Source organism: Loxodonta africana, chromosome 13 (genome assembly GCF_030014295.1).
Source record: "Loxodonta africana isolate mLoxAfr1 chromosome 13, mLoxAfr1.hap2, whole genome shotgun sequence".
NCBI classification, from domain to species: domain Eukaryota; kingdom Metazoa; phylum Chordata; class Mammalia; order Proboscidea; family Elephantidae; genus Loxodonta; species Loxodonta africana.
In genome coordinates, this window is record NC_087354.1 from 25,528,395 (window position 1) to 25,555,763 (window position 27,369).

At 42.0% G+C, this 27,369-nt stretch overlaps 1 protein-coding gene across 16 annotated transcripts in view; it reads left to right on the forward strand.

Moving 5' to 3' along the window:
- AKAP13 (A-kinase anchoring protein 13) overlaps positions 1-27,369 on the forward strand; it is a 412,106-nt gene that overhangs the window by 362,019 nt on the left and 22,718 nt on the right. For 13 of the 16 annotated variants that reach the window (XM_064267087.1, XM_064267095.1, XM_064267090.1 and 10 more), the window contains 12 exons: positions 3,389-3,524; positions 5,103-5,215; positions 5,822-5,974; positions 6,574-6,824; positions 16,683-16,808; positions 16,921-17,038; positions 17,618-17,866; positions 21,584-21,660; positions 22,235-22,416; positions 22,553-22,635; positions 25,242-25,436; positions 26,899-27,060. In XM_064267087.1, the coding sequence (XP_064123157.1) occupies positions 3,389-3,524; positions 5,103-5,215; positions 5,822-5,974; positions 6,574-6,824; positions 16,683-16,808; positions 16,921-17,038; positions 17,618-17,866; positions 21,584-21,660; positions 22,235-22,416; positions 22,553-22,635; positions 25,242-25,436; positions 26,899-27,060 (1,845 nt within the window). The remainder of the gene's footprint in view (positions 1-3,388; positions 3,525-5,102; positions 5,216-5,821; positions 5,975-6,573; positions 6,825-16,682; positions 16,809-16,920; positions 17,039-17,617; positions 17,867-21,583; positions 21,661-22,234; positions 22,417-22,552; positions 22,636-25,241; positions 25,437-26,898; positions 27,061-27,369) is intronic. The other 3 variants (XM_064267089.1, XM_064267102.1, XM_064267088.1) reach the window with 2 other exon arrangements.

The window sequence follows — 27,369 nt, forward strand, 5'->3', positions numbered from 1 at the left end:
GGATTCGAACTGCCAATCTTTTGGTTAGCAGCTGAGCTGTTAACCACTGTACCACCAGGGCTCCTCATGTACACATAAACCAAAAAAACCCACTGCCTTCAAGTCAATCCCTACTCATAGCGACCACGTACCACATTTTAATTATCAGTTCCCCCAAAGATGGACAGACATCTAAGTTGCTTCCAACTATTACTATAAATAAGATAGTAATGAATATCTTTATAGTTGGCTCCTTGGGAACCTATGTAAGAGTTTCTCTAAGACAGTGTTTTTCAAAGTATGACCTCTGGACCAGTTAGAAATGCAAATGCTTGAGTCCAGACCTACAGCATCAATAATTTGGAGCGCGGGGACTAGCACTCTGTTTGAATAGACCCACCAGGTGACTCTGATGCACACCCAAGTTTGAGAACCACAGCTGTAGAGTATAACAAAAAAAAAATTAAACCCAGTGCCATCGAGTCGATTCCAACTCACAGCGACCCTACAGGACAGAGTGGAACTGCCCCCTAGAGTTGCCAAGGAGCGCCTGGTGGATTCGAACTGCTGACCCTTTTGTTAGCAGCCGTAGCACTTAACCACTAGGCCACCAGGGTTTCCCTAAGGTATAAAGTCATACTTAATTCCTGTAAGTACTTACAGATAGTGCTCCAGAATGCCAGTCTCTACTACCACAGAAGGTTTTTTAGACATATTAAAAAACCAAGCCAGCTGCCATCGAGTCGATTCTGACTCACGGCAACCCCATGTATGTCAGAGTAGAACTGTGCTCCATACAGTTTTCAGTGACTGAGTTTTCAGAAGTAAATGGCCAGGCCTTCTGATATGTCTTTGGGTGGGCTTGAATCACCAACCTTTTGGTTAGCAGCCAAGCTCTTAACCATTTATACCACTGAGGGACTCCTTAGACATACTAAGTCCTGTTATCAATCTTTGCGTGTAGATTACTACAAGAGAATCTTTGCCAAACTGAGATCCACTTCTGTCAGTGATCTTCCATCCATTCCACTTACCTTTTATGACTCTAATCTTCCTTAAACTGTTTTCTTTGTGTCATTATCCCATGTTTCAGAAACGTATTTTGTAATACCTTTTAATTTTTTTATTTTAAATATCTATTATATTTTATATTTTGTATTATATACCAGGTGTTATATACCAGGTACTTTGTGTCTGTCATCTCCGGTTCCCACAAGGATTTATCCTGTTTTACCCACTGAGCCAATACCGTGGTTAGGAGTGCAAACTTGGGATACTCAGATTGTATGGGTCCCAGTTTCAGCACCGCCGCTTAATAGCTGTAGACACATACAAACCGTCCCTGTGCCTCAATTTCCTTCTCTGTAATATGGGGGTGGTAGTGGGATTTAAATGAGAGCCTACCAATAGCATTCTTAGTAGCAGGCATTTTTTAAGTGTTAGCTTTTGCTGCCGTCATCATCACCATCACAAGTAAGGAAACTGAGGCTCAAAGACACTGTGTAACTTACCCAAGTGAAATATGGTTTGGTTTAGCAAAGAAAAACATACTTTCATCCCCATCTGCTGCCTTTCAGATACAAATCGTTCTTTATAACTTTCAGGACTGGACGTAGCATGGCTTCATTCTGCTTCTCCAGCCTTTTCACTGATTCCTTCTATAAGTCTCTGTTCCTCCTCTGTTTGCAGCCTTCTTTTTACTTACTACTGCATGATTATTTCTGACTTCATTCACACAGTTCCTGTCAGAATACCCCTCTTTTTCTTCCCACCCGTCTAGATCCTTAACCGTTCTTCAAGAACCAGTGTTCCTTCTTCCACCGGATCTTGCTCGCACACTGACCTCCCTGTTGAAACACTTTAACACTTACGGGTATCTCCTCTTGTACCAGCTGTTCCCACCCTCTGCTGGGCAGATACTGTATCTCATCCTCTGTGTGCTTCCTGCAGCAAGGGTCTGATAGTGTGGTAGTGGGTCACATTTCTGATTTTTTATTCTACCACATTCTTCTTAAATAGGATTTGAATTGGTAATTCATGATTTCATTAATTTTTATTAAGTCAGAATCATCCTGAAGTATTTAAAGCCGTATCAGCCCACCCCAGTCTTATTTGTGTCAGCTTCTACCACTCCTAGGGATGGACAGATAACCAGTGTCTGGGGCAGGAGCTCTGTTACCAAGAAAAAATTATGGGTTTCTCAAATGCCAGTGTGACCACTTTAGCAAATTGGAGCTCCAGTTTCTTCTGTGGTCATGTTAAGGAGAAATACGCAATATGAGAATTACTTAGCTATGTGACATTAAAAAACCAAACCCAGTGCCGTCAAGTCAATTCCAATTCATAGCAACCCTCTAGGACAGAGTAGAACTGCCTCATAGAGTTTCCAAGGAGCACCTGGTGGATTGGAACTGTTGACCCTTTGGTTAGCAGCCGTAGCACTTAACCACTACGCCACCAGGGTTTCCATTTGACATTAAGTGTTGCATTTTCCTCATCTGTAAATTAAAGGAATTGGTCAAAATCTGTCTTCTGACACAGCACGCAGTAGAATCAGGTGGGGAGTTTGTAAAATATGTAGACTCAGGCCCCACCCCCAGGGACTAGGAGGCCTGGGAATCTGCATATCTTCTTACAGGCAGTTCAGGTGTTTCTGTTGTAGGTGACCCCAAAGAACACAGCCTCACTTATCTCAATTCTTTGAATCTTTTATTTTTAGTTTGATTTTTTTAATTGTTGTAAATATACATGTAACGAAACATTTGCCATTTAATTTTTTAAAAATGCAGTACTTTTGCATGATTCTTTGTCTCTATTGCCTAGTTTGTATCCCACCCTCTCTTCTTGATTTCTTATATATCTTGCCAGAGTGTCTTTATGCAACCTAAGCAAATGTTAATTTGTATTATTTTTTTTCCCCATGAAAGATAGCCTATTATATACTTTGTTCCGCACCCTGATTTTTTTCCCCCTTAATATATCTTGTAGCTCTTTCTGTGTAAGTAGGAGAGTGTCCTCGTTTTTTTAATCAGCTGCCTAGTATTTATGTTGTACCATAACTTATTAACCACCCCTCTTTGGTTACACATTTGTGTCATTTCAAATCTTTTTCTTTTATGAACGACGTTTCATTGAATAACTTTGGATATATATCATTTTACACATACATAGCATATCTTATAGCATAAACAGGTCCTCAGAGTGGAATTGCTGGATCAGAGGATATATGCGTTTATAATTCAATAGATATTGCCACATTGTCCTCCATAGAGTTTTTATACCAATTTACGCTCCCAGGGAAAAATGGATTTTAGAGCATTGTGCTGCCACTTGGCACTTGTCCAGTGAGTCAGTAGTAGGTAGGCATGGCTGTGTGGTGCTTCAGTTAGTGTCTTCTCTTCCTCTGCAGCTTCACAGCCCAAGGAGCGCCCTCGGTCAGCAGTCCTCCTGGCTGATGAAACCACTGCCGCCCCAGTGTTTGCTAACAGGCGGTCCCAGCAGAGTGTCTCACTTTCCAAAAGTGTCTCCATACAGAACATCGCTGGGTAAGTGGGGTTTAAAGATAGCACAGGTGACAGCTAGGTAACTGTCATGAGCATGGTAATCGGGTCATTCGACAACACGATCCTTTTAGAAATAAAGGTGTAAAATAATGGGTTGGTGCATAAATGGGTCATACAGAATGGGGGTTCATTTGGGAGCACTGTGATGACTGCCATTTTGTAACAGTGAACTCCTTTCAACACCATTATCAGGCCAGGTTCCCCTAGGCTTTTGTAGATGTTTAGTCCCACTTTTGAAAAACCTGAGTTCTACAAAGATAATTTTTAAATCAAAATAGGAAGTGGGAGTAGGGGAAAGGATAATTTAATTACAAAGTTTTAGTTGCAGCCACTAATGTTTTCAGACGTCAGACTTTTTATTGTTCAGGAGAACCTGGTGTTTTTTTCTCTTTTTGATCTGTTTTCCATCCTTGCCTCCTGCCTCTTAAGTCAGTGTCATGGGGGAGGGCGGGGGATGGGTAAGGGAGCAGTTACTACTGTCAGGTTCCCCCTCACTCATTTGCACTGAGTACGGTTTGTGGTCCCATTGGCTGCTAACTGTCAGGTCAGTGGTTCGAGCCCACTAGCCGCTCCGCAGTAAAAAGATGGGGCAGTCTGCTTCCGTAAAGATAACAGTCCTGGAAACCCTGTGGGGCAGTTTTACCATGTCCTGTAGGGTCGCTGTGAGTTGCAGTTACCTCATTGGCAATGGGTACAGCATTGTTGTGGTGTCCACTGACTATTCAGGCCTGGGCTGTCGGGTGGTCAGCACAGGGCTGATTATGATGTTGCCGGCTGTTCTGGGTAAGACGTCTGCCTTCCCACCAAGTAAATAAATCATCTCAAATGTAGGACTCAAAAACATCTCTTGCGTCTCTCTTAACCTCAGTTGGAGGAAAATTCTTAACTAAAGAATACAGATCTCCTTTTGTCTCTGTTTCCTAACACCTGTGCTGGCTAATGTTGCCTCCTCCTTAAAAAAAAATTTTTTCAAATATTTTTATTTTGTTTTTATTTTGTATTTTCATTATCTCCAGAGGTCTTCTTTTCAAAGTTGTAATGTTACCAGAGTTTGCGTTATGTCTTTAAGAAGTTGATCTTTAAAGTTTTAAATGACTCTTGCTGGCTTTTATGCATACAACAAACATTTATTGGGTGCTGCTATGCTAGCTGGTAAGTTAGGGTTAAGATAGATCAAGGCATAGTTTATTATAAGTGCTTGGTCTGTAGTTATTTAGGGAACAGGAAAAGAAAGTACAGTTGTTAGGCAATGAGTTTCAAACTAAGAAATTTCTTATGTAATGTGCACGTAGTTTGAGGAAAAACAGTTCTCCTTGCTACCTACCATTGAAAAAGAAATCCTGAAGCTCAAAAAGTTGGAGGCTGCAGTGATGGGTAATGTTTCCAACCTTTGTAAATAGTGTTGCATGTTGCCACATACCTGACATGCGTATATTTTGTCTTCAGCCATTGGAGTTCTCACAGCCAGCTGCCGTTGTAGAGTTTGTCAGGCACTCATCCAAGAGCAAACCACAGCTCCTCAGAATGCATTTGACAGGCTGTGCTTCTTTTTGTCTCCAGAGTTGGCAATGATGAGAGCATGTCAAACACCTGGAAATTCCTGTCTCATTCAACAGACTCACTAAATAAAATCAGCAAGGTCAACGAGTCGACAGAGTCACTGACTGATGAGGGTAAGAGAAGGGGATGGCCCATGTCCTGTGCAGCTCCAGACTGTGTGCCATTACCAGCAGTACAAGTGTTAATGGAGCAGTAGTGCCTGCCTAGAGAATCCTGTAAAGTTTCTCTGGATTATCTGTAAAACATCAAGTGGTTTTTGATGCATTGCTAATCATATGTCCCAGGTGTCCACTCTGCACTGTCCACTGAAGGATGTCATTGAGTTCAGTGTGGAACAGATGCTTTTCTTCCCCTCGATTTCTGTACACTTTCAGTTCTGGTGCTCTAGGCACAATTGCAAACCTGCTTTCCAAACATGTAACGTTACCAGCTCCCTTCCAACTCTTACTTCTTATAGGAATCACAGTCAGCTTTGATTGGAATGATGTTTACCCCTGTTAACCGGAGCCTTGAGTATGGTCTGTCACTCCCAAACAGGAGATTGTTTGTTGTTAAGTATCAGAATATGTGCTCCATGAGTATCCCCCGTATCAATGCAGCACATTTGCGTCTTAGGAAATCACTTATCACCCTGAGGGTTATCTCCCTGAGGAAAGGCCAGCATAGCATTTTAGGAGTCACAGACTCAAGACTCTGATCTTGCTTTTTGGCATTGTGAGGAGTAGGTACAGACATGAATGAAGGACAACTAATGGGAGACTTTGAGATTGAGTCCAAACAGCTAGAAGCAGAGTCCTGGAGTCGAATAGTGGACAGCAAGTTCCTGAAACAGCAAAAGAAAGATGTGATCAAACGGCAAGAAGTGATTTATGGTAAGACTCTGCATTCTGTTCTGCTGACATTTGATTTGCGTTTTCCAGCATTTTTATCTGGTGATTTATTGGACTGTGGAAAGTTGACTTTTGAGTAGCACCTTAAAGATTTCCTTTAAAAACTTTGAGGTTCAGTGACATGCTCTTGTTTGTATCCTTTTTGCCCTTTCATCCCATTCTAGTTCCTTTAATTTTATTGAATATTTTATTTATATTAAGTGCTTATTTATGTAACAGTTCTAGAAAGAATCTCTTGTGAAAGTACAGTTGAGTTTGTCAGCTACACTGAAAACTAGACTAAACACAGCCATTTCTAGGAATACAGTAAAATATGGGAGACGCTGAATCCAACGAAGGCTGCTTTGGAAACCACCATTTAAGATTAGTGGAATCCAATGTGCCTATCATCAGAAAATGGTTTTGGGTCAAGTAAAAAATAGAGGAATAAGATGAGAACACTTCTAGGGAAAAGACAGCTATTGGCCCACTTTTCAAGTTTGAATTGGACTCTAAATAGCTTTCAGACTACAGCAGATGACCTTGAAGGAGAATCCATGTGAAAGAGTATCCCTGACCGTGAGCTTTGCCTCTCCACTTAGAGTTGATGCAGACGGAGTTACATCACGTCCGCACACTCAAGATCATGAGCGATGTGTATAGCCGGGGGATGATGACGGATCTGCTCTTTGAGCAGCAAATGGTGGAGAAGCTGTTCCCCTGTTTGGATGAGCTCATCAGTATCCATAGCCAGTTCTTCCAGAGGATCCTGGAGCGGAAGAAGGAGTCTCTGGTGGAAAAAAGCGAAAAGAACTTTCTCATCAGGAGAATGGGCGATGTGCTTGTCAACCAGGTGAGCAGTAGAAGGATGCACTGGGAGAAGAGTGAAGCTTTGGGGTTCCATAACCATGCGTTCCCATCCTGGCACTTCCACTTACTGTCTGTATAAGCTTTGTCAAGTTACTTCTTCTCTCTGAGCCTCAGTTTCCTTTTCTGTAAAATGAAAAGTTTTCTTACCTGTGCTATTTTAGAAGGTTGAAAAGTGTGTACATATAGAGTACCTAACATATATGGTAGATATCCAGTGAAAGTTAGTTTTTCTTCCTCAGAAGCAATGTAGTTTAAGGTAAGAGAATATGAGAAATAAGAAAATGTTTGTTGGGAGTCTCAACTTGTCCCTGTGCCTCAAATCAGAAAGATCTCATTTGTCTAAAATCACTTGGAAAATAGAAAGGTGAATAAAGGACTGTCTGTAAAATACTTCAAAGATGCATATTGTTGCTGGTATTTTCATCAAAATGTGATATGGTTTTAATCCCACCCCCTAAAATTTTTTTGGCTAAAAATTATTTTGATACTTTCAGATGTATTTGCATAGACAGGTTTTAATGTCACTTTTAAAAACATTCTTCTCGAAGAAAACCATTGCTAGTGTGGCCTTTGTGGATAGAGGGCATAGTGTGCTCTCGGCACCCTTCTTCCAGCAATTCTCTGCTTCTCTACTGAAGTACTGGAACATTTGTCTGAGAATTGGAGCTTTTGTCCTTTTCTTGTACTCTTGAACCCATACCTCTCACCTCATTCATTAATGCATTTATTCATTCTTCAAATATTTACTGAGCCCCTACGAAAGGCCAAGTGGAACCACAGAAGCAAATGGGGCATAGACCTCTGCCTTGTGGAGCTCATGTTCAAGGAGTGGAAAACAGGCCTGTTATCAAATCAGTGCAAATGGGGCGGAGCCAAGATGGCGGACTAGGCAGACGTTACCTCGGATCCCTCTTACAACAAAGACACGGAAAAACAAGTGAATCGATCACATACATAACAATCTACGAACCCTGAACAACAAACACAGATTTAGAGACGGAGAACGAACTAATACGGGGAAGCAGCGATAGTTTCCAGAGCCTGGAGCCAGCGTACCAGTCAGGTACGGCACAAGCACAGAGACCTGCTCCACGCCCCTGAACTAACCCCGGGAGAGGGACCAGCCGGTTCCACGGGCGGCGTGGGACGCAGCCGGTAGGAGAAGTCCCCGGGAGGCAGTGACTGATCTTGGAGCAGAAAGAGCAGCATCCGAGCCGGAGAACCGTCCCGCAGGGATTTGGACTGCACGCAGGTACGCCATAAACACAGAGAGTTGCTCCACCCCCTGAACTAACCCCTGGAAGGGGACCAGCCGGGTCGCGCGGGCGGCGTGGGACGCAGCCGGTAGGAGAAGTCCCCGGGAGGCAGCGACTGGTATTGGAGTGGGGAGAACAGCGTTCCAGCCGGGACACTCGGTCGCGGCACAAGCACGGGGAGCTACTCCACCCATCTGAACTAACCCCAGGAGGGGGCCCACCTGGTTCACAGGGGTGGCACGGCCACACGGCTGGAGAGACGAGAAGTCCCCGGGAGGCAGCGACTGATTTTGGAGTTGAGAGTGCACCGTCCCAGTAGGGGAGCCTTGACGCTGGGCGTGGGGCTGGAAGCGGAGGATCTGACCGTGACTCCAGCGGGCCAGACCCCCTGGGGGCAATCTCCACACAGCCAGCACACATAGGCGACGCGCCCGCGGGAATCTCAGATATAACAGTCATTCCAAGCAAGACAAGCAACTCTGGCTATATTCTGAGGTGCTACTCTCCTATCTCTCTGTTCCCTCCCCCATCCTCCCCAGGCGGCTTCATTAACATCTGAATAGCCTGAGCCAGAGGGAGAACTCTGATAGGGATCTGACTGCAGTTTTTTTTTAGCGGATTTTCTGGAAAAACTAGTTTCCCAGTGATGGCTCGGAGACAACAATCCATATCAAACCACTTAAAGAAGCAGACCGTGACAGCTTCTCCAACCCCCCAAACAAAAGAATCAAAATCTTTCCCAAATGAAGATACAATTTTGGAATTATCAGATACAGAATATAAAAAACTAATTTACAGAATGCTTAATGATATCACAAATGAAATTAGGATATCTGCAGAAAAAGCCAAGGAACACACTGATAAAACTGTTGAAGAACTCAAAAAGATTATTCAAGAACATACTGGAAAAATTAATAAGTTGCAAGAATCCATAGAGAGACAACATGTAGAAATCCAAAAGATTAACAATAAAATAACAGAATTAGACAACACACTAGGAAGTCAGAGGAGCAGACTCGAGCAATTAGAATGCAGACTGGGACATCTGGAGGACCAGGGAATCAACACCAACATAGCTGAAAAAAAATCAGATAAAAGAATTAAAAAAAATGAAGAAACCCTAAGAATTATGTGGGACTCTATCAAGAAGGATAACCTGCGGGTGATTGGAGTCCCAGAACAGGGAGGGGGGACAGAAAACACAGAGAAAATAGTTGAAGAACTTCTGACAGAAAACTTCCCTGACATCATGAAAGACGAAAGGATATCTATCCAAGATGCTCATCGAACCCCATTTAAGACTGATCCAAAAAGAAAAACACCAAGACATATTATCATCAAACTCACCAAAACCAAAGATAAACAGAAAATTTTAAAAGCAGCCAGGGAGAAAAGAAAGGTTTCCTTCAAGGGAGAATCAATAAGAATATGTTCTGACTACTCAGCAGAAACCATGCAGGCAAGAAGGGAATGGGACGACATATACAGAACACTGAAGGAGAAAAACTGCCAACCAAGGATCATATATCCAGCAAAACTCTCTCTGAAATATGAAGGCGAAATTAAGATATTTACAGACAAACACAAGTTTAGAGAATTTGCAAAAACCAAACCAAAGCTGCAAGAAATACTAAAGGATATTGTTTGGTCACAGAACCAATAATATCAGATATCAGCACAACACAAGGTCACAAAACAGAACGTCCTGATATCAACTCAAATAGAGAAATCACAAAAACAAACAAATTAAGATTAATTAAAAAAAAAAAATACACATAACAGGGAATCATGGAAGTCAATAGGTAAAAGATCACAATAATCAAAAAGAGGGACTAAATACAGGAGGCATTGAACTGCCATATGGAGAGTGATACAAGGCGATATAGGACAATAAAAGTTAGGTTTTTACTTAGTAAAATAGGGGTATATAATGAGGTAACCACAAAAAGGTATAACAACTCTATAACTCAAGATAAAAGCCAAGAAAAACGTAACGACTCAACTAACATAAAGTCAAACACTATGAAAATGAGGATCTCACAATTTACTAAGAAAAACGTCTCAGCACAAAAAAGTATGTGGAAAAATGAAATTGTCAACAACACACATAAAAAGGCATCAAAATGACAGCACTAAAAACTTATTTATCTATAATTACCCTGAATGTAAATGGACTAAATGCACCAATAAAGAGACAGAGAGTCACAGACTGGATAAAGAAACACGATCCATCTATATGCTGCCTACAAGAGACACACCTTAGACTTAGAGACACAAACAAACTAAAACTCAAAGGATGGAAAAAAGTATATCAAGCAAACAATAAGCAAAAAAGAAGAGGAGTAGCAATATTAATTTCTGACAAAATAGACTTTAGACTTAAATCCACCACAAAGGATAAAGAAGGACACTATATAATGATAAAAGGGACAATTGATCAGGAAGACATAACCATATTAAATATTTATGCACCCAATGACAGGGCTGCAAGATACATAAATCAAATTTTAATAGAACTGAAAAGCAAGATAGATACCTCCACAATTATAGTAGGAGACTTCAACACACCACTTTCGGAGAAGGACAGGACATCCAGTAAAAAGCTCAACAGAGACACGGAAGATCTAATTACAACAATCAACCAACTTGACCTCATTGACTTATACAGAACTCTCCACCCAACTGCTGCAAAATATACTTTTTTTTCCAGCGCACATGGAACATTCTCTAGAATAGACCACATATTAGGTCATAAAACAAACCTTTGCAGAGTCCAAAACATCGAAATATTACAAAGCATCTTCTCAGACCACAAGGTAATAAAACTAGAGATCAATAACAGAAAAACGAGGGAAAAGAAATCAAATACTTGGAAAATGAACAATACCCTCCTGAAAAAAGACTGGGTTATAGAAGACATCAAGGAGGGAATAAGGAAATTCATAGAAAGCAACGAGAATGAAAATACTTCCTATCAAAACCTCTGGGACACAGCAAAAGCAGTGCTCAGAGGCCAATTTATATCGATAAATGCACACATACAAAAAGAAGAAAGAGCCAAAATCAGAGAACTGTCCCTACAACTTGAACAAATAGAAAGTGAGCAACAAAAGAATCCATCAGGCACCAGAAGAAAACAAATAATAAAAATTAGAGCTGAACTAAATGAATTAGAGAACAGAAAAACAATCGAAAGAATTAACAAAGCCAAAAGCTGGTTCTTTGAAAAAATTAACAAAATTGATAAACCATTGGCTAGACTGACTAAAGAAATACAGGAAAGGAAACAAATAACCCGAATAAGAAATGAGAAGGACCACATCACAACAGAACCAAATGAAATTAAAAGAATCATTTCAGATTATTATGAAAAATTGTACTCTAACAAATTTGAAAACCTAGAAGAAATGGATGAATTCCTGGAAAAACACTACCTACCTAAACTAACACATTCAGAAGTAGAACAACTAAATAGACCCATAACAAAAAAAGAGATTGAAACGGTAATCAAAAAACTCCCAACAAAAAAAAGTCCTGGCCCGGACGGCTTCACTGCAGAGTTCTACCAAATTTTCAGAGAAGAGTTAACACCACTACTACTAAAGGTATTCCAAAGCATAGAAAATGACGGAATACTACCCAACTCATTCTATGAAGCCACCATCTCCCTGATACCAAAACCAGGTAAAGACATTACAAAAAAAGAAAATTATAGACCTATATCCCTCATGAACATTGATGCAAAAATCCTCAACAAAATTCTAGCCAATAGAATCCAACGACACATCAAAAAAATAATTCACCCTGATCAAGTGGGATTTATACCAGGTATGCAAGGCTGGTTTAATATCAGAAAAACCATTAATGTAATCCATCACATAAATAAATCAAAAGACAAAAACCACATGATCTTATCAATTGATGCAGAAAAGGCATTTGACAAAGTCCAACACCCATTCATGATAAAAACTCTCACCAAAATAGGAATTGAAGGAAAATTCCTCAACATAATAAAGGGCATCTATGCAAAGCCAACAGCCAATATCACTCTAAATGGAGAGAACCTGAAAGCATTTCCCTTGAGAACGGGAACCAGACAAGGATGCCCTTTATCACCGCTCTTATTCAACATCGTGTTGGAAGTCTTAGCCAGGGCAATCAGGCTAGACAAAGAAATAAAAGGTATCCGGATTGGCAAGGAAGAAGTAAAGTTATCACTATTTGCAGATGACATGATTATATACACAGAAAACCCTAAGGAATCCTCCAGAAAACTACTGAAACTAATAGAAGAGTTTGGCAGAGTCTCAGGTTATAAAATAAACATACAAAAATCACTTGGATTCCTCTACATCAACAAAAAGAACACCGAAGAGGAAATTACCAAATCAATACCATTCACAATAGCCCCCAAGAAGATAAGATACTTAGGAATAAATCTTACCAAGGATGTAAAAGACCTATACAAAGAAAACTACAAAGCTCTACTACAAGGAATTCAAAAGGACATACTTAAGTGGAAAAACATACCTTGCTCATGGATAGGAAGACTTAACATAGTAAAAATGTCTATTCTACCAAAAGCCATCTATACATTTAACGCACTTCCGATCCAAATTCCAATGTCATATTTTAAGGGGATAGAGAAACAAATCACCAATTTCATATGGAACGGAAAGAAGCCCCGGATAAGCAAAGCACTACTGAAAAAGAAGAAGAAAGTGGGAGGCCTCACCTTACCTGACTTCAGAACCTATTATACAGCCACAGTAGTCAAAACAGCCTGGTATTGGTACAACAACAGACACATAGACCAATGGAACAGAATTGAGAACCCAGACATAGATCCATCCACGTATGAGCAGCTGATATTTGACAAAGGACCAGTGTCAATTAACTGGGGAAAAGATAGCCTTTTTAACAAATGGTGCTGGCATAACTGGATATCCATTTGCAAAAAAATGAAACAGGACCCATACCTCACACCATGCACAAAAACTAACTCCAAGTGGATCAAAGACCTAAACATAAAGACTAAAACGATAAAGATCATGGAAGAAAAAATTGGGACAACCCTAGGAGCCCTAATACAAGGTATAAACAGAATACAAAACATTACCAAAAATGATAAGAGAAACCAGATAACTGGGAGCTCCTAAAAATCAAACACCTATGCTCATCTAAAGACTTCACCAAAAGAGTAAAAAGACCACCTACAGATAGGGAAAGAATTTTCAGCTATGACATCTCCGACCAGCGCCTGATCTCTAAAATCTACATGATTCTGGCAAAACTCAACCACAAAAAGACAAACAACCCAATCAAGAAGTGGGCAAAGGATATGAACACACATTTCTCTAAAGAAGATATTCAGGCAGCCAACAGATACATGAGAAAATGCTCTCGATCATTAGCCATTAGAGAAATGCAAATTAAAACTACGATGAGATTCCATCTCACACCAGCAAGGCTGGCATTAATCCAAAAAACACAAAATAATAAATGTTGGAGAGGCTGCGGAGAGATTGGAACTCTCATACACTGCTGGTGGGAATGTAAAATGGTACAACCACTTTGGAAATCTATCTGGCGTTATCTTAAACAGTTAGAAATAGAACTACCATACAACCCAGAAATCCCACTCCTAGGAATATACCCTAGAGATACAAGAGCCTTCATACAAACAGATACATGCACACCCATGTTTATTGCAGCTCTGTTTACAATAGCAAAAAGTTGGAAGCAACCAAGGTGTCCATCAACGGATGAATGGGTAAATAAATTGTGGTATATTCACACAATGGAATACTACGCATCGATAAAGAACAGTGACGAATCTCTGAAACATTTCATAACATGGAGGAACCTGGAAGGCATTATGCTGAGCGAAATTAGTCAGAGGCAAAAGGACAAATATTGTATAAGACCACTATTATAAGATCTTGAGAAATAGTAAACCTGAGAAGAACACATACTTTTGTGGTTACGAGGGGGGGAGGGAGGGAGGGTGGGAGAGGGTTTTTTATTGATTAATCAGTAGATAAGAACTGCTTTAGGTGAAGGGAAAGACAACACTCAATACATGGAAGGTCAGCTCAATTGGACTGGACCAAAAGCAAAGAAGTTTCCGGGATAAAATGAATGCTTCAAAGGTCAGCGGAGCAAGCGCGGGGGTCTGGGGAACATGGTTTGCGGGGACTTCTAAATCAATTGGCAAAATAATTCTATTATGAAATCATTCTGCATCCCACTTTGAAATGTGGCGTCTGGGGTCTTAAATGCTAACAAGCAGCCATCTAAGATGCAGCAATTGGTCTCAACCCACCTGGAGCAAAGGAAAATGAAGAACACCAAGCCCACATGACAACTAAGAGCCCAAGAGACAGAAAGGGCCACATGAACCAGAGACCTACATCATCCTGAGACCAGAAGAACTAGTTGGTGCCCGGCCACAATCAATGTCTGCCCAGACAGGGAGCTCAGCAGAGGACCCCTGTGGGAGCAGGAGATCAGTGGGATGCAGACCCCAAATTCTCATAAGAAGACCAAACTTAATGGTCTGACTGAGACTGGAGGAATCCCGGCGGCCATGCTCCCCAGACCTTCTGTTGACACAGGACAGGAACCATCCCCGAAGACAACTCATCAGAAATGAAAGGGACTGGTCAGCGGGTGGGAGAGAGATGCTGATGAAGAGTGAGCTAATTATATCAGGTGGACACTTGAGATTGTGTTGGCAACTCTTGCCTGGAGGGGGGATGGGAGGATAGAGAGAGAGGGAAGCCGGCAAAATTGTCAAGAAAGGAGAGACTGAAAGGGCTGACTCAAGACGGGGAGAGTAAGTGGGAGTAGGGAGTGAGATGTATGTAAACTTATATGTGACAGACTGATTGGATTTGTAAACGTTCACTTGAAGCTTAATAAAAGTTATTATAAAAAAAAAAAAAAAAAAATCAGTGCAAATGCAGGATGGTAAATGCTGTAACACAGGTATCTGTGAGGACAGTCAGGGCCCAAACCCTGTTAACGGGGATCTTCCTCTCCAAATATCCCCCCTCTCAAACATTTCCCGTTTCTCTCTCCCCCTCCTCTGCCATCAGACCTGTGCAGGCACCTCCCACATGTGACCTTGACTTGAATTATCGTTTGTAGCGTCTTGTATCTGTGCACATCCTCTTATAAGACCTCTGATGGCAGGATTCACATCTCAGCCCCATTTGTTGTATGCCGGTGCTAGGGTCAGCCGTGCAGGTCACTTGCTTTGTGATGTCAACACATCACTGAAGATCTTCTTGCCTTAGTTTCTCCATTGGTAAATGGGAAAAGGAAAAGCTACCCTGAACCTTTTTTCAGGTTTTTTGGTAAGGTCAGTTGAGTTGTCTCCAGAGATTTTTAGTATGATGGAAATCGATGCTTAGCATGTATCATAGGAACCACAAGCAGAAACTTGTTGATTTACCTCAAAGTGAACATTTCTTCAGACAAACCGTTGGGATTGCACACATTTGGGAATGATTTAAGGGCCATGCAGAGTTGTTGCTAGGATTGCTGGCCTGAGGTAAGTAGGATAAATAGATCCCTAGGGAAAGAGGGCTGTTTCTGGATGATATTCTAACTTATCAAGGTCAAATTTTTTACATTGAATGTCTCATGAAAAACTGAACATGAGTCTCCTGGTTTTATTGTCTTTACCACAAATGAAGGTTAGCATACATTTTGCATTTCTTCGTACAGTACATAGGTCTTCCTGTAAGTTTATGTACACACACGTGTGTGTGTTCTATAATTGATTATGGTGATGTTTGTACAACTCTGAATGTACTGTAAACCACTGAATTGTATCCTTCAAATGAGTGAACTGTATGGCATGTGAATTACATCTCACAATGATTTTTATATTTTATAGAACATTTTCATCACCCCTAAAAGAAACCATGCACTCTTAAGCCCCAATTTCCCCACCTCCCCACTGCCCCATCCCCAGCCCTAGGCAACCACTAATCTACTTTTTGTCTGTGTAGATTTGCCTGTTCTCTACATTTCGTATATATGGAATCATATGTGATCTTTGGTGACTGACTTCTTTAGCATGTTTTCAAGGTTCATATGTGTTATAGTATGCATTCATACATTTTTTATTGCTCATAACACATCTTTGTATTATATACCACAATTGTATAGATACTCTGCATTTTATTTATCCATTCATCAGTTGATAGACATTTGGGTTGTCTCCACTTTTTGGCCACTATGAATATTGTATGAACATTTGTGTACAAGTTGATGTGTGGATATATGTTTTCATTTCTCTTGAGTACATACCTAGGAGTGGAATTGCTAAGTCACGTCATAAGTTTATCCTTTTGAGGACCTTCTGGACTGTTTTCCAAAGTGGCTGTACCATTTTTTATTCCCACTAGCAGTGTATGAGGCTGTAAGTTTTTAATCTTTTGGCGGGATCTGTGAGGAAGCACTCTTGGGTTTTACGAATAGACTGGATCCCTTTTATAAAATGGGTACTAGACCTTATTAGACTTTATTAGCAGTCTGCGTTTTGGCATAACATCGGATCTCTCTTTTCTCAGTTTTCAGGTGAGAATGCAGAACGCTTAAAGAAGACATATGGCAAGTTTTGTGGGCAGCACACCCAGTCTGTAAACTACTTCAAAGACCTTTATACCAAGGATAAGCGTTTTCAAGCCTTTGTAAAGGTATTGATGTACAGCGTGAAAACCCCCGTAATGCACCAAGGGCAATGTGTCGCTGTCAGTTTTAGCTAGAGCCTTCTTCCTCATGTGGGTCCTGTTTTTTACCCCCTTACAGAAGAAGATGAGCAGCTCAGTGGTGAGAAGGCTTGGAATCCCAGAGTGCATTTTGCTTGTGACCCAGCGCATCACCAAGTACCCAGTTCTATTCCAGAGAATGTTGCAGTATACCAAAGGTGAGCCTCCCCTTTCACTCAGTCTCATGTGCCAGTGGATTGCTTGCAGTCTGTCCAGTAGCATGTGAGACCCCCTTTAGAGGAACCTTTTTATGCTCTAGTAGGTCTAAAAAGGATCCTGTATTTCATCTTCAAATCAGTGTTCTTAGTGAAAACTTGAAATGTTATGTCACCAAGCGTAGTATAGATGATAGGAAGGGAGGGGAACCACTTATTGATTCCCTCAAGAGTTCAATGACTTGAACAACTTATTCCCCCCTTATGTGCTAGACTGGGAGATAATTCCCACCAGTGCTGCCAGTAAGCGTAAAAAACATACTGCTGCTCTCTCTTCTACTCTCCATCCTTCTGTTTCAGACTATAGCATGTAATTGCATGTTGTCTGTACCACTGAAAACATCTAGCTTTCTTTAGAATTAACATTATGACAGAGGGAGATAGGCATGTGACCTTTGATAAGTTGGCTTCACTCTAATAGCATCATCAGAGGGGGGAACTGGTCAAGGTGTAGGGTGAGAAGGCAGGATTCCCCCTCTGGAAAAGGATTGATTAAAAACAGGATTATTCTTTCCTTCTAAGACAATGAAGTGGAGGAGGAAGATTTAGCCCAGTCCTTGAGTCTGGTGAAGGATGTGATTGGAGCTGTAGACAGCAAAGTGGCAAGTTATGAGAAGAAAGTGCGTCTCATTGAAATTTATACGAAGACAGATAGCAAGTCGATCATGAGGATGAAGAGTGGTCAGATGTTTGCGAAGGAGGATTTGAAACGGAAGAAGCTTGTGCGGGACGGGAGTGTATTTCTGAAGAACATGGCTGGAAGGTTGAAAGGTAAGGCTCTCTTTGTCTGAGACAAGTGTGTGCTTGACAAGGGCAGATAAAATCCAAATGCTTCGGTTAGAAATTCACCACCAGATTTTTTCCTAGAGAGCCCATATCCAAAAATCCCGTAGGAGCAACAATCATTTAATTATTCTTAATCTTACATCAAAAAGGACTGGTTTGAGGTAAAGTTTATAAAATAAAGTAAGATAGCAAGAAAATGGTGTAATCGGGGGCAAGGGGAAATGAGATTAAAAAAAAAAAAGCGAAGGATGAAACCCATGTGAAAATGCACGCGGTTAAGGCCTATTCCTTTCCCTTTGAGAGCTGGGCAACAAATTTGGGATTGGAGTTTCTGGTGGAACAGTTTTAAGGAGGGAAACACAGTCACTCACACAGTTCACGCTCTGTGAGATTAAAAGGAATCCCTGGGTGATTAACATGCTCACCTGCTAACAAAAAGGCTGGAAGTTTGAGTCCACCCAGAAGTGCCACAGGAGAAAGGCCTGACGATCTACTTCTGAAAAATCAGCCACTGAGAACCCTGTGGAGCACAGCTCTACTCTGACACACGTAGGGTCACCACAAGTTGGAGCTGACTCCCTGGCAGCTGGTTTTATGAGAGTAAAAACAAACGATTTCTTCAGAAGAGACCTTAGAGTACTCTCTCGTGGGTCCTCATGAAGAGTGAGCTGCGTCCTCCGCAGCGTTCGTTACAGCAGTGTTAGACATGGAAGCCTAACTCACATCGACTAGGTGTTCTGTTAGACTTTGTGATTCTCCTCCTGGATCTCACGCTAAAGCAAAAGAGATGATAAAAGAGGTTCATTTTCCGTTTAGTTTTAGTTTTCACTTTTCACATGGTTGGCTCCATCAAGTTAAGGAAGTTACGAGGTTTGCTTTTTAATTCATCTGCATATCTGATTCGTTTAAAAATAATTGTTTTTGTCAAACCTATACCCTATGGGCCTATATGGGAGGTCTGACTTCCCAGGTAGTCTTGAGGATACCCACCGCTTCTCCCTGCCTGGATAAAGTGAATCCATGAAACCCAGGCCAGTGCCATCAGCCCCACTGATATAAAACTCTGTTGCATTTAATGTGTGTTTCTCTCATCTCTGAGCACTAAGCAGTGATGTAGGTAACTGCCCTCAGGGACTACCCAACCAAGAGTCCTTACCTAGAGTCTCAATATGCTTAGAGCAAATAGGAGAGAAGTCCCAGGCAGTCATCCCTCGGTGGTTTCAAAGATAAATGAAGCAGGACATGTCCTCAGAAGTTGAGATCAAAATAAAGAGGCTTGTAAGGGTCACTGTGAATCGGAATTGACTGTTTGGTACATGATGACAACAACAAGGCAGTAGTGGCACATGATGTGGTGAGTGCTGGACTAGAGGTGTGCGCTGGATACCAGAAGAGGCCAGGAGTAGCCAGTTGCCTGGGAATTTTCTAAAGACTTTGGAAGGTGGTGACGTTTGACTTGTCTTGAAGGATGAAGAGGAGGGTGCCAGACGAAAGGAAGGATGCATTTCGGGAGGATTTGAAAGGGTCTGGCACATGCAGGGAAGGGTAGACAGTGGCCATCTCAGTCAGACAGGCAGAGCGAATGACGGAGAAGATTGGGAAAATAAGCCTTAAGAAGTGGTGCGGACCAGGTTGTACTGGGATGTGTACCCTAGACTAGAAAGTTCACAAGTGATACTATTGACATTGTTGTTGTTAATTACTGCCAAGTGGATTCAGACCTGTGCTGACCCCGTGTGTTGCAGAGTAGAACTGCTCTGTAGGGTGTTCAAGGCTGTGACCTTTGAGAAACAGATTGCCAGGCCTATCTTCTAAGGTGCTTCTGGGTGGGTTCAAACCTCACTGTTGATAGGGCAAGGCAAAGAATGGGTTCACAGTGGAGGGTTTTTAGTAGGAAAGGAATAAATTAGATTGTTTTTTAGTACAAGGACTGGTAGCATTTTAGAGTGCAGATAGGAATAAGAGAAACTGGTAACAGAGAAACCCAGAGGCAGAGCTAATCTGGATCTGAATTGCAGTTACTACCTACCAGTTGCCATCGAGTTGACTCCAACTGGTGGCAACCCCACGTGCGTCAGTAGGACTGTTCCACAGGGTTTTCAGTGGCTGATTTTTCAGAAATCGATCTCTAGGCCTTTCTTTTGAGGCACCTCTGGGGGGACTCAAACCTCCAGCCTTTCTGTTAGCAGCTGAACTCTGTTCTGTGATGCTCAGAGAACCCTAATTCAGGACTCTTTCCACTCTGCCACTTTGAGTCTGTCTTTGAGGCAGGGTAGCAGTTCCAGGAATACCTGCTCTCTCTTGAAAGGACCTGAATTTCCTAGAGGTGCTGCCACTGCCTGGAGCCAGCACTTTATTCTTCCCTTAACACAGCAGTTTATTTATTCATCCTCAGAATAAACTAATAGATTCCAGCTGTTGAATAAAGTTGTGGTCAAGCCCATGGAGAATGATAGGTTTTCTGGCCTTAAATCCCTCCAGTGGAGATAGGAGTGGTGTTTAGTCATTTTCACCCCAAGTGAACCCATGCCAAGAACAGCCAGTACTGCGTTGGGTACCCTTGGAAAGGGGTGGGATTGTTTTTCTCTGATCCACTGACACTGATCATATAAACTTTAGGATCCAATGAAATTGACATTTGTGTTTTAGAACTCTTTTTTTGGCAGGCATCTGAATTATTTAAAAATAACCTTCAAAAAAAAAAACTAATGGTAGTACATGGAAAATTACTGTGGTCTAGGCTGAAAAGTTAGACCTCCCTAGGAATTGGACACTGTTGCTTCTGTTTTCTTCATAGTTTTGCAATGAATTATACAGAAAGGGCATTCCAGTTATGGCAGAGGTTGTGGAAGAGGCCAAAGGGGCCAGACTGCATAGGAATGGGTTCAGTTCTTCTCCCAAGGAAGTGTAGGCTCCACTTTACAAGTGATGAAGATCACAATAGAAGGCTAACCTCCAGAGATGTCAGATTTTGTCCTTTAGGCAATATGGAAAATGTCACTTTGTACTCCTAGAGAATTAGTCAGATCATGGGTTGTGGGATTTTTGATTTGTGGATTCAACTAGGGATGTGAATTTTGTTTCCAGAAGACTTGAAGGCCGTCTGCCTGGTCCAGGGAGGTTCAGGTTGACTTTTGTATGTTGGAGCTGGGGAAAGAGCCTGTGGTATTCACATGTACCTGCGAAATCAGAGGGCCTTTCTGTGAGCCATTCTTGTTCCCTTGGGAATGTAGAAGTCTGTCTTTTATTAGACTCAGGTATTTTTATAGATCACCTTTTGGCAGCTTTCCTTTTTGTTTATCCCACGCCTTTCCCATTGCTATAGTCAGACATTGAGAAATGTTATGACCTGAGTATTTTGTAAAGTATTTGTTATTTAACACTTGTTGAGGCCCAGTTTTCAAACTTGATTCTTAGAGTGTTGCCCTATGGGACATACCTTTCCAGAGCCGAGTGCTTGGACTTTTCCCAAACAAGGCTTTGGTGATAAATCACATTTTAAAACTGTAGCAACCAGATCAGTATCCTACAGAGCTTTATAGCCGTTGCCATGGAGAGGTGTGATATCAGATCAGGATTTGCCCAGGTGGGGAGTGTATTGCTGAGTAATCCTGTAATTCAGACCCTTCTGTAACTATTAATTATTAATTTTTAAAGTAAATTTTCATTTGTCTCTCCCCACCCCCCATTTCCACTTCGCAGAGGTTCAAGCAGTTCTGCTCACTGATATTTTAGTTTTCCTTCAAGAAAAAGACCAGAAGTACGTCTTTGCGTCATTGGTAAGCTGAATTGTTACTCTTTTCTGTTTGCAATTAATAGTATTAAAAATAGTTACGTATTGGGCATAAACACTATATTATTGCCCCCCTAACCACAATTAACTAGCCCAAGACAAACACCTCTGAGTAGTTTCTGTACACCCCTCACAGTTTTCTGTTCTCCATCTCCTTCCCAGAAATCACCATTTTTCTGTTCCCTCACAACCTTGGACATTTGACAGTTGAGCTAAATAGAAATCTGTCCCTGGGATCTTTCTCTGCTGTTAGGCCCCATAAATTGTGTTCACTTATATTATTGCTGACCAAATTCTGTGGGCAAACTGGGAGGATTTATAGTGCAGAAATGTGACTCAAACCTTTATAGTCATAAATTATCATTCCCCTGTTGGAAATCTTCTTGTTTAATAAAACTTTCATTAAATAATGGGGCATATCTCTTTATCCAAAAGCTGCCATTATTTGTTAAGCCAGATGCCTTTAAATCTCTGCAGTATGCTCTTACCTGAGCTTGCAGTTCCCTTAAGAGTTAGAATATTACATACATTCATCGTATCTGTCCCCTCCCTCTTTTCAGGACCAGAAATCAACAGTGATCTCTTTAAAGAAGCTGATTGTAAGAGAAGTGGCCCATGAGGAGAAAGGCTTATTCCTGATTAGTATGGGGATGAAAGACCCCGAGATGGTCGAAGTCCACGCCAGCTCCAAGGAGGAGCGGAACAGCTGGATTCACATCATCCAGGACACGATGGCCGCCCTGTAAGTTCAGCCCCACGGCCCACCTTCCCAGACCTCACAGTGCCTCTCCGCAATTCCACCCCAACCTGGCAGTGACCAGAGGAATTAATATCTTAGGAGCTTTTTGTTTTGTCTTGTTTTGTTTTGGTTGTTTTAGGAACAGAGATGAAGACGAAGGAATCCCTAGTGAGAATGAGGAGGAAAAGAAAATGTTGGACACCAAAGCCCGGGAATTAAAAGGTAAAGCTGCTGCAAGTAGTCTGTGGCCCTGGTCTGTGGAATGTCTGAAGTTGCAGAAGACTGCTAGTGGTTTTCTGAGTTGCTTGCTACTCCTAGGTTCCAGAGCTGTCCCGGCAGGCACTTGAAAACAGGGAAATGAATAGCTTTTAACAAAAAGGGAAACCAAGCACAAAATGACATGGGTTCTGGTGAAGAACGGCTCTAAGGATGTGTCTGATCCTAGATGAATGTGCCTGATATTGGATGCTCTCATCTTGGCATCAGTGTTCTTGGCCCTGGTGACACTGTTTATACTTTATGTCACAGGAGAATAAGCCAAGATGTATCGTCATTACGGAGATTAAAACCAGAAGTAGAGAAAGGTTTTTGAGGGAAGGAATTCTCCAATTAATCTGTTCTAAAGTTCCTGCCAGTTCGTGGCTTTATCCATTAGCCCCTACCACTGATCTGTGCGTTCACAAATGAGTTTTGAGGTATTTCAGGAAGAAGTGTACTTACACTGATTATGCTTAACCACCATTCATTGAGTACCTACTAGGTATGCAGTCCTGTCAACATCCCTGCAAGACAGATACTCTTACCCCGTTGTATCCATGAGAAATCTTGGACCATCAAGGCCAGGCGCTCCAGTCCCATATGACTAGTTAATGCCAGAGCCAGACTTCTTATCCTCTCCTCTGAACAGGAAACCCTGGTGCTCTTCCCTCTTTGCTGGCTAGCTATTGAATTTTCCAAAGTAAGTAAAGACTCTGCTTTGGATAGAAATAAGGCCCAGAGTCAAGTAAGTGTAAGTACCCAAGGGGTTTGGTTAGTCCTTCAAGCTGTACAGTAATTTTTGTTTGTTTTTTTAGTTTCTAATTCTGTTTCTGTCAGTGGAAAAAAAAATGATGGACCAATTTAGACTCGAGCCAGTTACTTCATATTTATTTTAAAACTTCCTCCTTTTCACATTAGTAAGCACCTGGCCAGGCATACTGTTGGGTGCTGGGGATGCAGGGATTCCTAAAACAGTCCCTACCCTTCGGGAGCTCATATGCTAGTAAGGGAGATACACATAAATGTCAGGCCACAGAGTGGTTTTACACCATAGCACGGGTAAAGCGTGTGAGGTCCACTAATTCTGCCTGTGGTGAGTCTCAGAAGCTGAGACATGAGCTACATTGGGAAACATTTCATCAGACAGGAAGAATAGTTGTGTGCAAAGGTGGAAAAGGGCCTGACATCTCTGCCAAGGAATGACAGGTTTGGTAGGCCTAGAGTGTTGAGACTTAGAGATGGGAGATTAAGGTGGGAAGGCACCAGGTCTCGAAAGGCAACAGAGAACTTCTGAAGGGTTTGACTCAGGAGAATATCATTTTTTAAGAAAAAGAAAAATGTTAACATACGCTGCTGAAGCAAATTGACAGAATTGCTTGAGGGGTTAAAGGATCCACTGGAAATGGAAGGAGTACCTGGGAGCCCGTGGAAACAGGCTATGTGAGAAATGGGCCAAGAAGGCTGAATGTGAGTAAGAACTAAGGCCATCAAACCTGGTACACTTGGCAGGGGTGATGGGACAGAGGGAGGAATGAAATCTCTCCCAGGTGTCCAGCTTGGGTAACCTGGAGGAAAAAGATGTGGTTTACCTAGGAGGAGATCACAGGCTCGTGGGAAGAGGTGGGATGTCAAGAGTGGAGGAAAGATTGGTTTCTGACATGCTGAGAATGAGGCAGTCAGTGGAGATGGCCACTGACAGTGGACCAGTGCTCCCAAAAAAGAGGGGGATTTGGGGTATTGTGCGTTATCAGCACACAGGAAGTCATGGAAGCGATGGGAGTGAATGAGCTCCCCAGAAGGAAAATAAGGAAAGTATAGAAGACAGTTCACGATGGAACCGAGGGAAACCCAGGTCTTGCATTGCAGATGGTAGATCTCTAACGTGTCCTGAGAAGGAATGATAGCAAGAGAACCAGTGATGTCCTCAGAGTAGAGGAGGAAAGCCATCTTCAAAGGAGGGAGTAATCATCGGTGCTGGAAAAGATCAAATAAAAGACCTCCTTGGATTCAGGAACGAGCAGTTGGAGAGGAGTGGTGGGGCAAAGCCAGAGAGCAGAGGGTTCAGAAATAAACAGGAGGCAAGGGAGTAGAGGAGCCCTTGGGTGGTGCAGACAATTAAGTGCTTGGCTGCTAACCGAAAGGCTGGCAATTCGAGTCCACCCAGAGGCTCCTAGGAAGAGAGGCCTAGTGATCTTTCAGTCAGCCATTGAAAACTCTATGGACACAGTTTGGCTCTACTACACAAGAGGTCACCATGAGTTGGAAATGACATGACAGCAACTGGTTTGTTCTGGTTTAAGGGCATGGAAGCAAACACAGATTTGTCAGAAGACTTAACTGTTCTCTCAGAACTTCCAGTGTTTGCTGAGAAAGACCCAGGCTAGTTTTCCAGGTAGAAATCTCAGAACAGAAACTCGATGATGGTATCTTGATGATTGTTTTTGTTCCTTTAAAAAAGAAAGTTGTTCTGTCTTGTCCCTTTCCATAAGTCACCACAAGGTGGCGGTCACATATTAGTCATCTAATAATATGCAAAGAATCACAAGGTGTTTTCTCCATCCGCCCCGCAGAACAACTTCAGCAAAAGGACCAGCAGATCCTACACTTACTGGAAGAGAAGGAGACAATTTTCCGGGACATGACAGAGTGCAGCACCCCGTTGCCAGAGGATTGCTCCCCAACACACAGCTCTAGGATCCTCTTCCGGTCCAACACAGAAGAGGCTCCCAAAGGAGGACCTTTAATGAAAAGTGCAATCAATGAGGGTAATTCACACTCAGCATTACTAGGGAGCACTCTTCTAAAGTGGTTTACATGCTAATATTATCTAACAGTCTTTACTTTTTTGTTGTAAAAAAAAAAAAAAAACACAGAAAACTATGCAGATGTTATCACTTAGTAAATTATTATCACGTGGTCATCCCTTGTAACCACTACCCTGCTCGAGAAATACAACTTGACTGTCTACCCTCAGAGCCCCCATGTGCCCTGTCCCCATCATATCTCCCTCTGCTCCTTCAAAAGGGACAGCCATTGTGACTTTTCTAGTAATTGCATGCTTGTGTTTTTTTTGCTTTTTTTTTTTTTTATGGCTTAATTACCTAACTGTTCTTAGACAGAGCCCTGGCCACCTACTGGTTAAGAGCTCAGCTGCCAACCAAAAGGTTGGCAGTTCGAATCAACCATTAATCACTCCTTGGAAACCCAATGGGGCAGTTCTGCTCTGCCCTGTAGGGCCACTGAGTTGGAATCAACTACACGGCAGTGGGTTTGTTTTGTTTTTTTATTCACAGACACTGTAGTTTAGGCTTGCTTTTTTATTTTGGCATAGCTTTTAAGAGTCTTAATTTATAGTCCCCACCATCCCTTTTCCATACAGCTTATCTTTAAAGAATCTGAGCTTTTGACCAAGAGAGTGTCCCACAATTTGAGCCTCATTCATGCAGCAGTTCTACTGTCTTAGTATCTCCTTCAGATACGCAGCTGGACCCAGAGGCAATTTCTTGTATAGGATTTGACCTTGATATTGTCCCATCTTTTTTTATTATTAGATTCTTAATTTTTTAGGAGGAGGCTTTGTTCAGATAGCTTTGCTCACTTCACAGGACTCTTCTGTCATTTTCATGTGGTGTTGAAATCTGTGCTGGCTTGTCTTGTGAGATTCCTGGGTCTGTTTCCCTCCCTTATTCTATATGGACCTCTTTTTCCTTTGTCTCTGTGGTCCCTGTCCTGCTCAGTTTTTATCCACTTTCAGCAATTCCTCCTTTCTGTGGGGCCCTGTTGTAGAAAAGAACTGTACTTGGTCGTATTCGAGACTTCAGATGCTAAGACTGCTCTAGTCCCTTGAACTCATTCACTATCAGAGGGAGTCAAAACCCTGCCAGTTTTAGTTGCTGGTCTCGTGTTGGCCCTCCTTACTTCCAGGCAATACCTTTGGTCTCCTCCAGAAGCCATGCTCCTTCTAGTAAATCACTCTGCCTTCCCTGTATCATTTCAGATTTTCTCAGCCTAATGTAAGTAAATAAGGCTGAAGGTGTAATCTCTAAATTTTCAGTAGAATCCAACTAAAACATACCCTGAGCCGAGACCCTCCTCTGAGCAAAGGAAGGCACCCGGTCACTCTTGGAACTTGCTGATCATGCTTCCTGTACATATCACAGATTACCGTGAGATTTTTTTTCTCTTTGAAAGATGAGATGTCAATTTGGCATGTTTCCTTTTTTCCAGTGGAGATCCTTCAGGGTTTGGTGAGCGGAAGCCTGGGAGGAACAATGGGGCCAGCAATCAGCAGCCCAATTGAGCAAGAAGGCATGGTCGGCCCTGTTTCCTTGCCCCGGAGAGCAGAGACCTTTGGAGGATTTGACTGCCATCAGATGAATGCTTCCAAAGGTAAATGATTGTGAACTCGTGTGCTTTCACCAGCAATCCTTGACTGTCACACACAACTAAAAAATGACCTCTGCTCTAGTTGCCCCATTTCCTCTGTCGTATTCAATCAGTAAGTGTTTTAGTGGGATCCAAACAAGGTAGCTAGCTGCTAAAACACTCTAGGACCTTCGGCCACATTCCATTTGAATAATGAAAAAGATCGTTGTGGGATCCCAGCTAAGCTGTAGCTAAAGGAGTCTAATACTTGTTTTTCTCCCTGCCAACATAGCTCTTTTGCATCAATAAAATGATTATTAATGATTATTTACC